Consider the following 13,111-nt stretch of genomic DNA (forward strand, 5'->3'; position numbering starts at 1 on the left):
TTCTCTCTCCCTCTCTCTCTCCCCCCTACCACAGGCCAGAGACGAGGTGATCACAGTGTTGAAGGCTGAGAAGATTGACTTGGCCCTCTTGGAGGCCCAGTATGGATTCGTCACCCCACAGAAGGTCCTTCAGGCCCTGCAGAGAGACACCGTCCAGAGCAAGGCTGAGAGCTTCCAGGAGGACATCTACGAGAGGCCCATGGCTGAGGTAGCACAGTCTCAACATTCAATACAGCAGCTCAGTAAAGTCTGGGGTCAGTAGCACCCTGATAAGACGACTTGGAAGTGTTGAGACTTCAGCTACAGTATATAGGCGGCAGGTAGCCTAGCGGTTAAGAGCATTGGGCCAGTAACAGAAAGGTGGCTGGTTTGAATCCCCAAGCCGACTAGGTGAAAAATCTGTTGATGTGCCCGTGAGCAAGGCACTTAACCCTAATTGCTCCTGTAAGTCGCTGTGGATAAGAGTCTGCTAAAATGTATATGAAGTAGCTACTTTGTAGGTTCAAAGATACATTTTTGTGTTTTTGTCTCATGACTGGACAATCACATTTGAAAATACATTAATACATCCGATATCACCTCACATAGAGGTGACAGGAAGTGTATTTGGAGTGGTCAGTAAACGCTCTGGTCTCTCCTAGCTGGACAAGCTGGTGGAGAAGCAGAGGGAGACCCACCGTCGCATGCTGGAGCAGCTGCTGCTGACTGAGCAGTCCCACAAGCGCGCCCTGTACAAGCTGGACGACGAGAAGAGGAACCATGGAGACTTCATGAGGAAGAGTGACGAGTTCACCAACCTGCTGGAGCAGGAACGAGAAAGGTCTGTTTCTTGCTCTGTTTCTCAACACTTAACAAACATACATGTGCAAAGGCAGGCAAACACGCATGTATGCACACACACACACACACACACACACACACAGAGCTGAGCACGCTCCTCAGAAAGGCTCCTCAAGGGGTTGAATGAATGATCTTGAAATGAACACCTACATGCCAAAATCTTTATGGATGGTTTGTATTTACTGTTTTCACATAGAAAGGAGGGACTTAAAACCAAACGCTTGATAAATAATTCAATACATCAGTATCAGGTTGCCTTTGATTGGTAATCCCCTTATAAATGACGTGGCTGTATTATAACCCAGGTTGTGTTGAGACATGTTGTCGTAAGACGACAGAGTGATGCATAATGCCAGAAGAAACTTTACTCATTGGCTTCCAAAGAACAATAACCCAACCCTGAATAGCTGCTATAGACAGACTCCTACTGATGTTTGTGTAGGCTAGATATTAGAGTAATACGTGTTCTTTACGGTTGGCTGGTATTTACCTGGAATTTAGAAGGACATTATGAATAGCAGACTGTAGTTACATACAGAGAAACACTTTCTTGAAGGTTCCCCGTTTTACACACGTTTAGCTTTCATCCAGGGTTCTGCAACTGTGATAATTGAACTGTAATATACTCTATGGATAATATTACAGCAAATGAATGGGCATGCCAAGGAGATGTCCAAAACAAACACTACATTACACTTTATACACATTAACAGACCATCTGACAGAGTACAGAGTTCCCCTATTATAGACATTAATTGTGTCGTAACTCAAACATGACCCAGACTCTTTTTGGTACTTAGAAACTCGACCATAGTGTTCAGATCGGGTGTGTTGAAGTCAAACCCGATGACTTGGCCCAAAATTAAACTGCCTTTGCCCTTGTTATAAGCAACATCTCTCTCTCTCTCTCTCTCTCTCTCTCTCTCTCTCTCTCTCTCTCTCTCTCTCTCTCTCTCTCTCTCTCTCTCTCTCTCTCTCTCTCTCTCTCTCTCTCTCTCTCTCTCTCTCTCTCTCTCTCTCTCTCTCTCTCTCTCTCTCTCTCTCTCTCTCTCTCTCTCTCTCTCTCTCTCTCTCTCTCTCTCTCTCTCTCTCTCTCTCTCTCTCTCTCTCTCTCTGCAAATACGTACTCTGTCAGATTCTCTGTGTCAATAGTAATGTCTTTATATGGCAATGTCAGTCAGTGCGAAGTGAAGTCAGAGAGATCTGGCTTAAGTTTATCCACCCTGACAGAGAACTTTCAAGCCCTAACAGGGAGTTCACCTTCTGACTGAGGCTATGCCTTCCTGTAGAGACATCCATCATTGTAAATCTGTGTAAAACGGACTAGACTGTACCATACAGGTATAGTATGACCTTCTCCCTCCATCTCTCCCTCCATCCATCTCTCCCTCTAGCCGCCCCTGCTGCCTCAGCCAGATTCATTCACACGTCCACCAAATCACTTCAGAGAGGGAGAGATTTGGCCATTAGCCCGGTCCAGAATGAAGTGCCCTAATTATGATGACCGCATTATCAGAACCTCTCTGGGTTGGTCGGTGTGTTTGGCTTGGCGGCCACGGCCTGGGCCTGCAGCACTGGGCTCAGTCACGATTCAGAGGAGTGTGTCAGGAAGTGTTGAAGTGCCATGATAAATATCCTTCCATCCAGGGTTCACGTTAATTACTCTGTGAGAACAAGGTGAAAGATTTATACGTGAGAGAAAGAACACAATGGCCTAGGAGGAAAAGCGCATTAATCATACTGCATGTTCAACAAGATGTCAGGTCGCCATGGTAATGACTAAAGTTTGGCCATAGCTTTGTAGACTAGAGGACATCCAGATTTGGGTTTGAGTGAGTAAACTGTAAAGAAAGTAGAGCTGAAAGTTTTCTTCTACGTCTGCCTTCGTCATCTGTCTTCGCTCAGAGACCGGCTGGAGCAGAACTAGAGCAACAAGTGAAGTGCTTGGGGAACAAGTGTAGAGTAAAGGTGGGTGTCTCTGAGGTGTTGTTTTACCTCATCTAATCCCTGGTTGTTTGTCTAGACCAGTGGTTCCCAAACGTTTTATAGTCCCGTACCACTTCAAACATTCAACCTCCAGCTGCGTACCCTCTCTAGCACCAGGGTCAGCGCACTCTCAAATGCTGTTTTTTTGCCATAATTGTAAGCCTGCCACACACACACTATGCAATGCATTTATTAAACATAAGAATGAGTGTGAGTTTTTGTCACAACCCGGCTGTGACAAAAATGTGCCTGTATTTCGTTTTCATGTTAGGGAGGGCCGAGAATCCACTCTCACATGGGTACGCAAAGGGCATCAGTGCCTTAACAGCGCAATTTTCCAAGGCAGGATACTCTGAGCGCTGCCAATCCAGAAATCTGGCGGTGGCTTCTGATTAAATAACATTTTCACAGAACCGCTTGGTGAAATTTCGATAGGGCTCTCTTGTTCAGATATCGTTAAGTGGACTGGAGGCAGGGCATGAAAGGGATAACGAATGTGTGTCATCCGTTTCGCGAAAGTACCTGCGTAATTGCTCACCACACTCAACACACTCAAGTGCTTCGCTATATCACATTTGACATTGCCCGTTCATTTGCACACAAAAAATCATACAATGATGGAAAGACCTGTGTGTTGTCCATGTTAATGCAGACAGAGAAGCGCTCCAACTTCTTAATCATAGCCTCAATTTTGTCTCGCACATTGAATATAGTTGCGGAGAGTCCCTGTAATCCTAGATTCAGATCATTCAGGCGAGAAAAAAACATCCCCCAGATAGGCCAGTCGTGTGAGAAACTCGTCATCATGCAAGCAGTCAGACAAGTGAAAAGTATGGTCAGTAAAGAAAACTTTAAGCTCTTCTCTCAATTAAAAAAAACGTGTCAATACTTTGCTCCTTGGTAACCAGATCACTTCTGTATGTTGTAAAAGCATGACATGGTCATATCATTGCTTAGTGCAAAAAATACACAAGAGTTTAGGGGCTTTGCTTTCACAAAGTTAACCATTTTCACTGTGTCCAAAACATCTTTCAAGCTGTCAGGTATTCCTTTGGCAGCAAGAGCCTCTCGGTGGATGCTGCAGTGTACCCAAGTGGTGTTGGGAGCAACTGCTTGCACGTCCGTTACCACTCCACTATGTCTCCCTGTCATGGCTTTTACGCCATCAGTACAGATACCAACACATCTTGACCACTAAAGTCCATTTGATGTCACAAAGCTGTCCAGTAGCTTAAAATGTCGGCGCAAGAGTGAAGGTTTCATCGAGTTGTGAGATAGTACTTTTGCACATATAACACACTGTGGCTGGGGAAAGGCACTACTCCCAATATAAGTGAAACCCAAATCAATGTTGTTCTCATCATATTTGCGCCTCTTCGATAGTCCAATGTCCCTGTCTGTTGTTCTGTGCTTTCCCGGGTAAGGGGGCAGTAGCTCTTCGTCTGCATCAGATTCACAACTGTCAGTGTCCATGCTAGCTGGGCTAACAACAAATATAGAATTACTGATGCTACCATTGGATGTGCTCGTGGAAGCAGAACAGCTTGTGTCGTCAACAGGTGCAGGTGTAGTACTGCTGGTAGTAGCAGTACTACTAGTAGAGCTGGTATGTGTCTCTATGGACGTGGGCCTTACTTTTTTAACCATTTATCCATTTTTGAGCGTAAACAGAATGAGCAGCAGCTACGTTTGGCTAAATATGGACCGTTAGTGGAATTCCCGCGAGAGACTAATGGTTAATGTGATTGGATGTTAATTATTTGACTTGGCTACCTGTATTTGACATTGTGTTGTTATTTTGCTGAACACTAGATGGTTTAATTTTATTTTTGGCAGTGAAACGAGGCTACTCAGGTGAGAAAAAAACCTCAATCAAATGTATATCCCCGTTGGAAAATACAAATGGACTGTTTGAAAATGTGAAGAGTTTTCAATTCTAATTTAATAAAAATGTGAAACACATTTGTATTTGGCGTAAACCCGGGGGCATTGCGCGGAACCCCCGTTTGGGAATACCTGGTCTAGACTATCCTCAGAAGATTGATTCTTTTTACATGGCTGAATTCTGGGTAATTATGATATTATCCTATGCTGTTACAAACTATCAAATGTCTAGAGAGTAAGCAACCCTTAAGATTACTGAAGGGCTATGATCCATTAAGACTGTGTCATTTAATACTCAATAAGTAGCATGTATGACGAACAGTGTTTATTCAAGCCAAACAAAATCACTAAATAAAGTTGGACCTGGACAAAGAAACATTAGAGTCACTTTCTCAAAGTAACTCTGAGTATTGGCATTCAACAGCCCACCAGCACGTACACAGACTGTGTTGCTGTCTTGTCTTGTGTTTACCATTTGGACCAAACATGGACATGAACCAGGGGGTAAAAAGGCTTCTTTGAACCATCATAAACCTTTTTGCTCAAAATGGAAACACATTCTCTTCGACTCTCTTGGATGTCTACAGCAAAAACAATTCCCCAAAGGATTTCAATAAATACTTTAACAGTAGTAGTCGTCCCATTTCAGGACCTGATACGTCGTGTGGCAGCTTCTGTTCTGAAGACAGCCATTCCCAAAGATAATCACAGGGGGCAGAAACAATAAACAGGAAAACCTCAGAACACACAGAATGTAGATGGACAAACCAATTGTCACTGGTCTGAAGAGAGCGACAATAGCCTCTGTGATCTCAGCACTAAAGCTTGGCCATAGCTCACCCGTTTGAAGAGCACTGCGCAGCACCAGTTTTTCATTTCATGCCCGTTAATCCATTGTTGTATGATGCATTTTCGCTGGATGCAGTCATTTCCTTTCTGGACCCTGCTGGCAAGCAGCGAGTGTGATTACATACTACGAGGGCTATGTGTAGGGATTTAAGTACAGACGAGACACCAGAGCTCCCCTTCTCTCTTCTCTCTCTTCTCTCTCTCTCTCTCTCTCTCTCTCTCTCTCTCTCTCTCTCTCTCTCTCTCTCTTGCTCTCTCTCCCTCCATTTCTTCCTCTCTTTCTCATTTCTCATTGTCTCTTTCTCCCTCTTTATTTTGGCACTGAGCCTCCAACTGTTGGGTGACCCTTCCTGGTCCTGGAAAGCTCATGTAGCATGTTAATCTGGGAGTTAAGGGGGAGAGAGGGTTTGGGGGGGGTTGATAGAGGTCAAGCAGCCCCCTCTGATTAATTGGCTATCGAGCCATGTCCAGGCCTGAGGACCTCACTACAGTGTACGGTGTGTTTGTGTGTGGCAGTAGTGGGGTGTGAGAGCAGAGTAGCACTGAGCACTCTAACCATCAGCAGATGTTGCCTGAAACATGATTTCAACACGTGTGTAACATACGGCACTGAGGCACATCAGCTCACTCTGTCTCTTTTGGGTTTGAAAGGTGAAAGGTTAATTTTGTTGACTAATATGTTAATATGCAAATCTGGATGTTTTTCTTTTCTTGTTAGTGGGTGACTATACCTTCAGACAGAAATGCTGTTTCTCATGAAAAAGTAGCGCTCTGGTCATTGGTTTGACAGCCTAGTAAGATGGATAGGTGTTCTCTCTCTACATCTCTACAGTCCCATCTCACACACAGGGGCTCAGTGTGCCGGTCCACTGACCCTGTCATGATTACATCATTCAGGTGCATCTGGAACATTCCACTGCCATTCCATCATTCCTTGTGATGCTTATTATTACTCTGCATCCCAAATGGCACCCTGTTCCCTATGTAGGGTACTACTTTTGACCAGGACCGCATATTGGGCTCTGGTCAAAAGTAGTGCACTATATAGGGAATAGGGTGCCATTTGGGACGCAGTTCCTTCTCAGTTCTCGAAGATAGAACACTGGGGCGTTTTGATCTGCTTCCATGAATTCATTATAATGTATGAGCAGGAACAGCATACCTCTCTCAGTATGACTACACCTTCAGGGTAGGATCGACTACAAATGTCCAGGACTATGTTTTAAGAAGTTATCATCCAGCTGTTACTGGTACAGGCACAAGCAGGATCCCCTGTCACATCTTGACTATCTATTTTAGATGCTATTACTCTCTCATTCTCTCATTAACTACTAGAGGCAGCAGAGTAATGAATCATCTGTTGCTGACCAATTAGATTAAAGCGCATCCAGCCAAGACTCTTAACAGTTGGTCATGACTTTAATAAAGGAATAGCACACCTGTATTGCCACGGCTCCCAGAAGGCTTTGCTTCACTTACGCATGCTGTACATTCCTGTTTGGAATTTCAGTGTAGGGCTGAAGGTATAGAGAAAACATGACAGAATGTTGTGACTTGCCAGCAAAATGTTTATCCCCAGCAAGGAATAAGATAAAAGAAACATGAAACCATCTTTAATTGGAATGTCAAACATTTTATATGATCATTCATCTCTGCTTTTTGATGTGGAAAGAGTTGCAAACATAGAGGTCATGGACTTGGAAAGGAGAAGAGCAGAGACACACACACACTTGTAGTAAGCAAACTCTGTTTTCCATGTCTGAAGGGGAGACATTGTTTGAAATGTGTGTAGTGTGCTCTAAGGCCCAACCACAGGAACTGTGGTGAGGTCCAGAATCATCACACAGCTATGACATATTCACCAACTCCTTCTAAACATACAGATGACACAGACTCCCCTCGATGTGCTTTGTCCAAACAAAACGAGCTGGAACTCGGCGCCGGTTGTGTCAGTATATCTTTGACCTTCCACTACTGGGAAATAGGGACTGAGGAAATTTTGGCTTAAGTGATTCAGCCAATATAACTCTGTGCATTCAGAATTTCTGCAAGTGTGAGAGTTGTGTCAGTGTCCTACGATTCATCCTTTGAAAAATCTCATTCACAAGAATACTGCTTTTTTCGTACGAAAAGACCATACCTACTAACCAGACTTGTTAGACGATTATTGTAGTTAATGTGGTTTGTTTTATGACTTCCTCTCTGAATACTTTCTTGTCTGAACTTGAAAAGCCTGTATATATGTTTTATGGCAGTTCACATGATACAGTGTGTATTCAGGTAGAAACGTATCCTCTTGAGGTGGCTGAAGCTACAAACTCAACTAAATATGGAACCTAAGGGGAAATCCACTTCTCTCTCTTCTTTTCTGTCTTTACAGTTCATTTGATCACCCTGTTGCAAACTTTCTTTTGCTGTACTTATAGTTATGGTGTGGTTTTCATATAAGCCCTTTTGGGCTTCATACCTCACCTGCACACCGTTTTTACCCGTTTTGTTTTATCTCTACTGTTTTGTCTTTCACTTCTTTTCTTTGGTGTGAATAAATCAAACCTAAAACCTAAACCAGGGGACGTTTAAAAAGGATTCTAAAGTTTGTCATTTCCACTTTGAAATTTCAGACTTGATTTTACCTTATGAAAAATGCATCAACCCCTACAAAAATGTCCATTTAATTATAACCCACATAATAATTCACATGTCCTGTTGCTGCAGGATTACGTCCCTGCTGTGAGAAACTGGTCAAATTAAGATCCCACACCTGTACACACTGTAATTGTGTCACACAGGCGTGGCCTTGGACCGATTGGAAAATGTGAGCTGCTTCCTGATTGTGACCTGACAGACTAGTCTGCCAGCAGTCCCTCTTCCTCCTCTACTGCAAGATAGTGAGATAATTGTCTAGCCATGGACGTGACAATGATGAGACCAACGCTTTGATCAGTGTGCTCCACTATGGTCTGCCTCTAATAGAACCGAAGCAGATCCCACCAGGTTACATATTGTGATGAGAAAGCCTGTTAAAAACCTTAAAAACTAATGGACACTTTTAGTGCACTGTACTCAATACACAAGATCTATAATGATGGCCATATTTTTACCACAGTACAGTACCTAGCTGAACCTCAACCAGTAATGTGTCTAGGAGGTGAACTATAACTAAAACCTTGGACATAATGATTAAAGGCCCGTTTTACGACATGTAAGTGCTTTTCTCAGTGTGCAGAGCTGTCAGACGTTTCTCCGTTACCTCTGTAAATGTGTGGGCCTATTAGGTCCGGGAGCCGTCATTGTATGGCGTCGTGTGATTACATATCTCTGACAGAATGCAGTGATTAGCCTGGCAGACCACAGAGTACATACTCTACTCTCAGCTCCTATTTTCCCCCTGTGAGACAGAGAAAGAGAGAGAGTGTATTACTTTGGATGATTAAGCACATCAGTGCTTTGCATAATGAACGATGCCTCCCACTACTATCCTCCTGCATTTTGATGTACTGTATAAAACTCTCCAACTTTCAGGGAATTTAAGCCCAGTTATGATTTGCCAAGTTTGTGTCACTGTCCCTTGTATAAATGGATTCCTCCCTTGCGTAAGTGTGTCCAGCTATTAGGGTTTCATTCCACTCCCCCAGAGGTATTCCAAAAAGTAAATGGAACTTTGGGAAGGAAATCTAGCAGTTAACACACCAGTAAGCCTGAAATGTCTTCCCCATGTTCTGCCTCCATTGAATCTGATGAGTAAAGACGAGTCTTCATTTACAACAGAGGAGCAAAAATGCCAGGAATTACATGTTGAGGATACTTTTACCAGAGATCTTCTCTCTCTCTCTCTGTAGCAGTTGTTTGAGTGGATAGCCTACACAGTACCTCTTAAATTATGGCTGGCACGACACGGGTAAAGGAAGTTCTTTTCATATTGTCAGGCTGGAAGGAAGCGACTAACAGCTTGAAGGTTGTTGCGTCCCAAATGGCACCCCATTCCCTATATAGTGCACTAATTATGACCAGAGCCCTATGGACTCTGGTCCCAAGTATACCGCACTATAACGGGAAAAGGGTGCCATTTTGGACGTAGACATGAACATGACGTCTCTGAGGCTGGCAGCAGCAGCTGTGTCTGTCTGTACAATGTGCTGGAGCTGCTCATGCTCTCCCGCCAACATGGTGTCAAGATAGTGAGTGAATTATGGGGGAAAAGTGGCCCAGAGCTGCCAGTTGAAATCTCTTGTCGAGGTGAATGCATTCTCCATTCTCTGGGCCGGATGGCTCTCTCTCTGTCTGGCTGAATTGTGAAAACGTTTCATTCAAACTGGGATGTGGCAAACAAACATTCTTTGTGTTTTGATGGCATCTGCCCCTAATCACAGTGGCATTTCATGTAAATCTTTTTGGAGGAATTTTATTCGCAATCTTGTGTCATTCTGTGTTCTGTCATGTCAAATGACATTCAGCAGTCAGTAACAACACATGCCAAAAGAGACACAAACATGTTTTGTACAAGCCAGGGGGCTGGATCGCTCAGAACAAGGGGCTTCTCTCTGACATGACTTGCCCCTGATGTAAGGTCTAATGGTTTATGTCAAGTGCTGTGTGTTGCTTAATTTTGATTGGTGCAGCGGTCTAAGGCACTGCTTGAGGCGTCACTACAGACACCCTAGTTCGATTCCAGGCTGTAACACAACCGACCGTGATTGGGAGTTCCATAGGGCGGCGCACAATTGGCTTAGAGTCGTCCGGGTTTGGCCGGTGTAGGCCATCATTGTAAATAAGAATTTGTTCTTAACGGACTTGCCCAGTTAAATACAAACAATGTAAAAATACAACCCTGTATTGTAACAAACACCAATGAATTCTAAACCATACCCCTACCTACATGTACAAATTACCTGGACTAACCTGTACACCCGCACATTGACCCTGTATATCATTATTGTTATTTTATTGTGTTACTTTTATTTCATTTTTTTACTTTAGTTTATTTTGTAAATATTTTCTTAACTCTATTTTCTTAAAACTGCATTGTTGGTTAAGGGCTTGTAAGTAAGTAAGCATTTTACGGTAAGGTTGTATTCGTGTTGTGTTGTATTCGGCGCATGTGACAAAATAAACTGTAATTTGATTTGTTTTACTTCAGATCATTGGACATACTTCTATTCCACAGATGTAAACGTGAGCATTCACCATATACAGTGCCTTGCGAAAGTATTCGGCCCCCTTGAACTTTGCGACCTTTTGCCACATTTCAGGCTTCAAACATAAAGATATAAAACTGTATTTTTTTGTAAAGAATCAACAACAAGTGGGACACAATCATGAAGTGGAACGACATTTATTGGATATTTCAAACTTTTTTAACAAATCAAAAACTGAAAAATTGGGCGTGCAAAATTATTCAGCCCCCTTAAGTTAATACTTTGTAGCGCCACCTTTTGCTGCGATTACAGCTGTAAGTCACTTGGGGTATGTCTCTATCAGTTTTGCACATCGAGAGACTGAAATGTTTTCCCATTCCTCCTTGCAAAACAGCTCGAGCTCAGTGAGGTTGGATGGAGAGCATTTGTGAACAGCAGTTTTCAGTTCTTTCCACAGATTCTCGATTGGATTCAGGTCTGGACTTTGACTTGGCCATTCTAACACCTGGATATGTTTATTTTTGAACCATTCCATTGTAGATTTTGCTTTATGTTTTGGATCATTGTCTTGTTGGAAGACAAATCTCCATCCCAGTCTCAGGTCTTTTGCAGACTCCATCAGGTTTTCTTACAGAATGGTCCTGTATTTGGCTCCATCCATCTTCCCATCAATTTTAACCATCTTCCCTGTCCCTGCTGAAGAAAAGCAGGCCCAAACCATGATGCTGCCACCACCATGTTTGACAGTGGGTATGGTGTGTTCAGGGTGATGAGCTGTGTTGCTTTTACGCCAAACATAACGTTTTGCATTGTTGCCAAAAAGTTCAATTTTGGTTTAATCTGACCAGAGCACCTTCTTCCACATGTTTGGTGTGTCTCCCAGGTTGCTTGTGGCAAACTTTAAACGACACTTTTTATGGATATCTTTAAGAAATGGCTTTCTTCTTGCCACTCTTCCATAAAGGCCAGATTTGTGCAATATACGACTATACGATTGTTGTCCTATGGACAGAGTCTCCCACCTCAGCTGTAGATCTCTGCAGTTCATCCAGAGTGATCATGGGCCTCTTGGCTGCATCTCTGATCAGTCTTCTCCTTGTATGAGCTGAAAGTTTAGAGGGACGGCCAGGTCTTGGTAGATTTGCAGTGGTCTGATACTCCTTCCATTTCAATATTATCGCTTGCACAGTGCTCCTTGGGATGTTTAAAGCTTGGGAATTATTTTTGTATCCAAATCCAGATTTAAACTTCTTCACAACAGTATCTCGGACCTGCCTGGTGTGTTCCTTGTTTTTCATGATGCTCTCTGCGCTTTTAACGGACCTCTGAGACTATCACAGTGCAGGTGCATTTATACGGAGACTTGATTACACACAGGTGGATTGTATTTATCATCATTAGTCATTTAGGTCAACATTGGATCATTCAGAGATCCTCACTGAACTTCTGGAGAGAGTTTGCTGCACTGAAAGTAAAGGGGCTGAATAATTTTGCACGCCCAATTTTTCAGTTTTTGATTTGTTAAAAAAGTTTGAAATATCCAATAAATGTCGTTCCACTTCATGATTGTGTCCCACTTGTTGTTGATTCTTCACAAAAAAATACAGTTTTATATCTTTATGTTTGAAGCTTGAAATGTGGCAAAAGGTTGCAAAGTTCAAGGGGGCCGAATACTTTCGCAAGGCACTGTACCAGGAGCAACGCTCCAAGGTCATGTTGTGTTACGTCCTCAATGAGTCAGAGTTGGATTTGTATCTGCTATTATTCATGGGGCTCTCCCATCAACATGGAAGCTAATGTGGTGTACACACTTCCAACTTCTGTGTGTACACACAGTTTTATTAACTTTGTGTAAAATCTAAAGTCGACCTCATAACTCGCGCAAAGAGTTAGGAAACGGCTAATTTTGAGGTGGTAACTGTTCATTTCTAACATTTATGGGGATGGAGGTTCAATTTACTTTTCCTTGATGGGAATTCGGCTGCTGACGCAGACTCGACACGGCCGCCATCAAGTTTGTTTACTTGTTTGGTGTGAATGCAGCCCTTTGTTAGAGGCAAGCTAGGTCAGTCTGCTAATAACTGTTATCTAACATGTCCCCACCCACCCTCACTAACACAGGGAATTTACAAGCGTCGACTTTCAAATGTAGCAAGTCCAAGAAGAATAGACTGTCTGAAACTGAGACAAGGGGTTGAGGTTGTGGTTACAATGGGACAGATGAATAGTTTGTGGTTAAAATGGGAGAGATTAATTCAAGGCCATATCCTGAAGCCTTGGGAGAACTTGTCGAGACTGAAGGTGGTCGGATGTCAAGTCATGATATAGAAACCAAACTGTAAAACTAGACTTGGTGTTTGGCAGGAAACAATGAAGAGCTGTCACAGGGACCACCCTGTCCCAATGCATCTTGGGGG

At 43.1% G+C, this 13,111-nt stretch overlaps 2 protein-coding genes across 4 annotated transcripts in view; one reads left to right on the plus strand and one right to left on the minus strand.

Moving 5' to 3' along the window:
* Nucleotides 1-5,775, minus strand: part of LOC110527187 (uncharacterized) — a 61,311-nt gene extending 55,536 nt beyond the window's left edge. Inside the window, exon 1 of the mRNA XM_090239959.1 lies at nt 5,551-5,775. Within this exon, the coding sequence (XP_090096085.1) occupies nt 5,551-5,586 (36 nt within the window). The 5' untranslated portion in view covers nt 5,587-5,775. The remainder of the gene's footprint in view (nt 1-5,550) is intronic.
* Nucleotides 1-13,111, plus strand: part of LOC110527185 (filamin A-interacting protein 1-like) — an 82,853-nt gene that overhangs the window by 39,720 nt on the left and 30,022 nt on the right. For all 3 annotated transcript variants that reach the window (XM_021608323.3, XM_021608322.3, XM_090239957.1), the window contains 2 exons: nt 35-208; nt 642-820. In XM_021608323.3, the coding sequence (XP_021463998.3) occupies nt 35-208; nt 642-820 (353 nt within the window). The remainder of the gene's footprint in view (nt 1-34; nt 209-641; nt 821-13,111) is intronic.

Source organism: Oncorhynchus mykiss, chromosome 7, assembly GCF_057628025.1.
Source record: "Oncorhynchus mykiss isolate SJ-2025 chromosome 7, ASM5762802v1, whole genome shotgun sequence".
NCBI classification, from domain to species: Eukaryota; Metazoa; Chordata; class Actinopteri; order Salmoniformes; family Salmonidae; genus Oncorhynchus; species Oncorhynchus mykiss.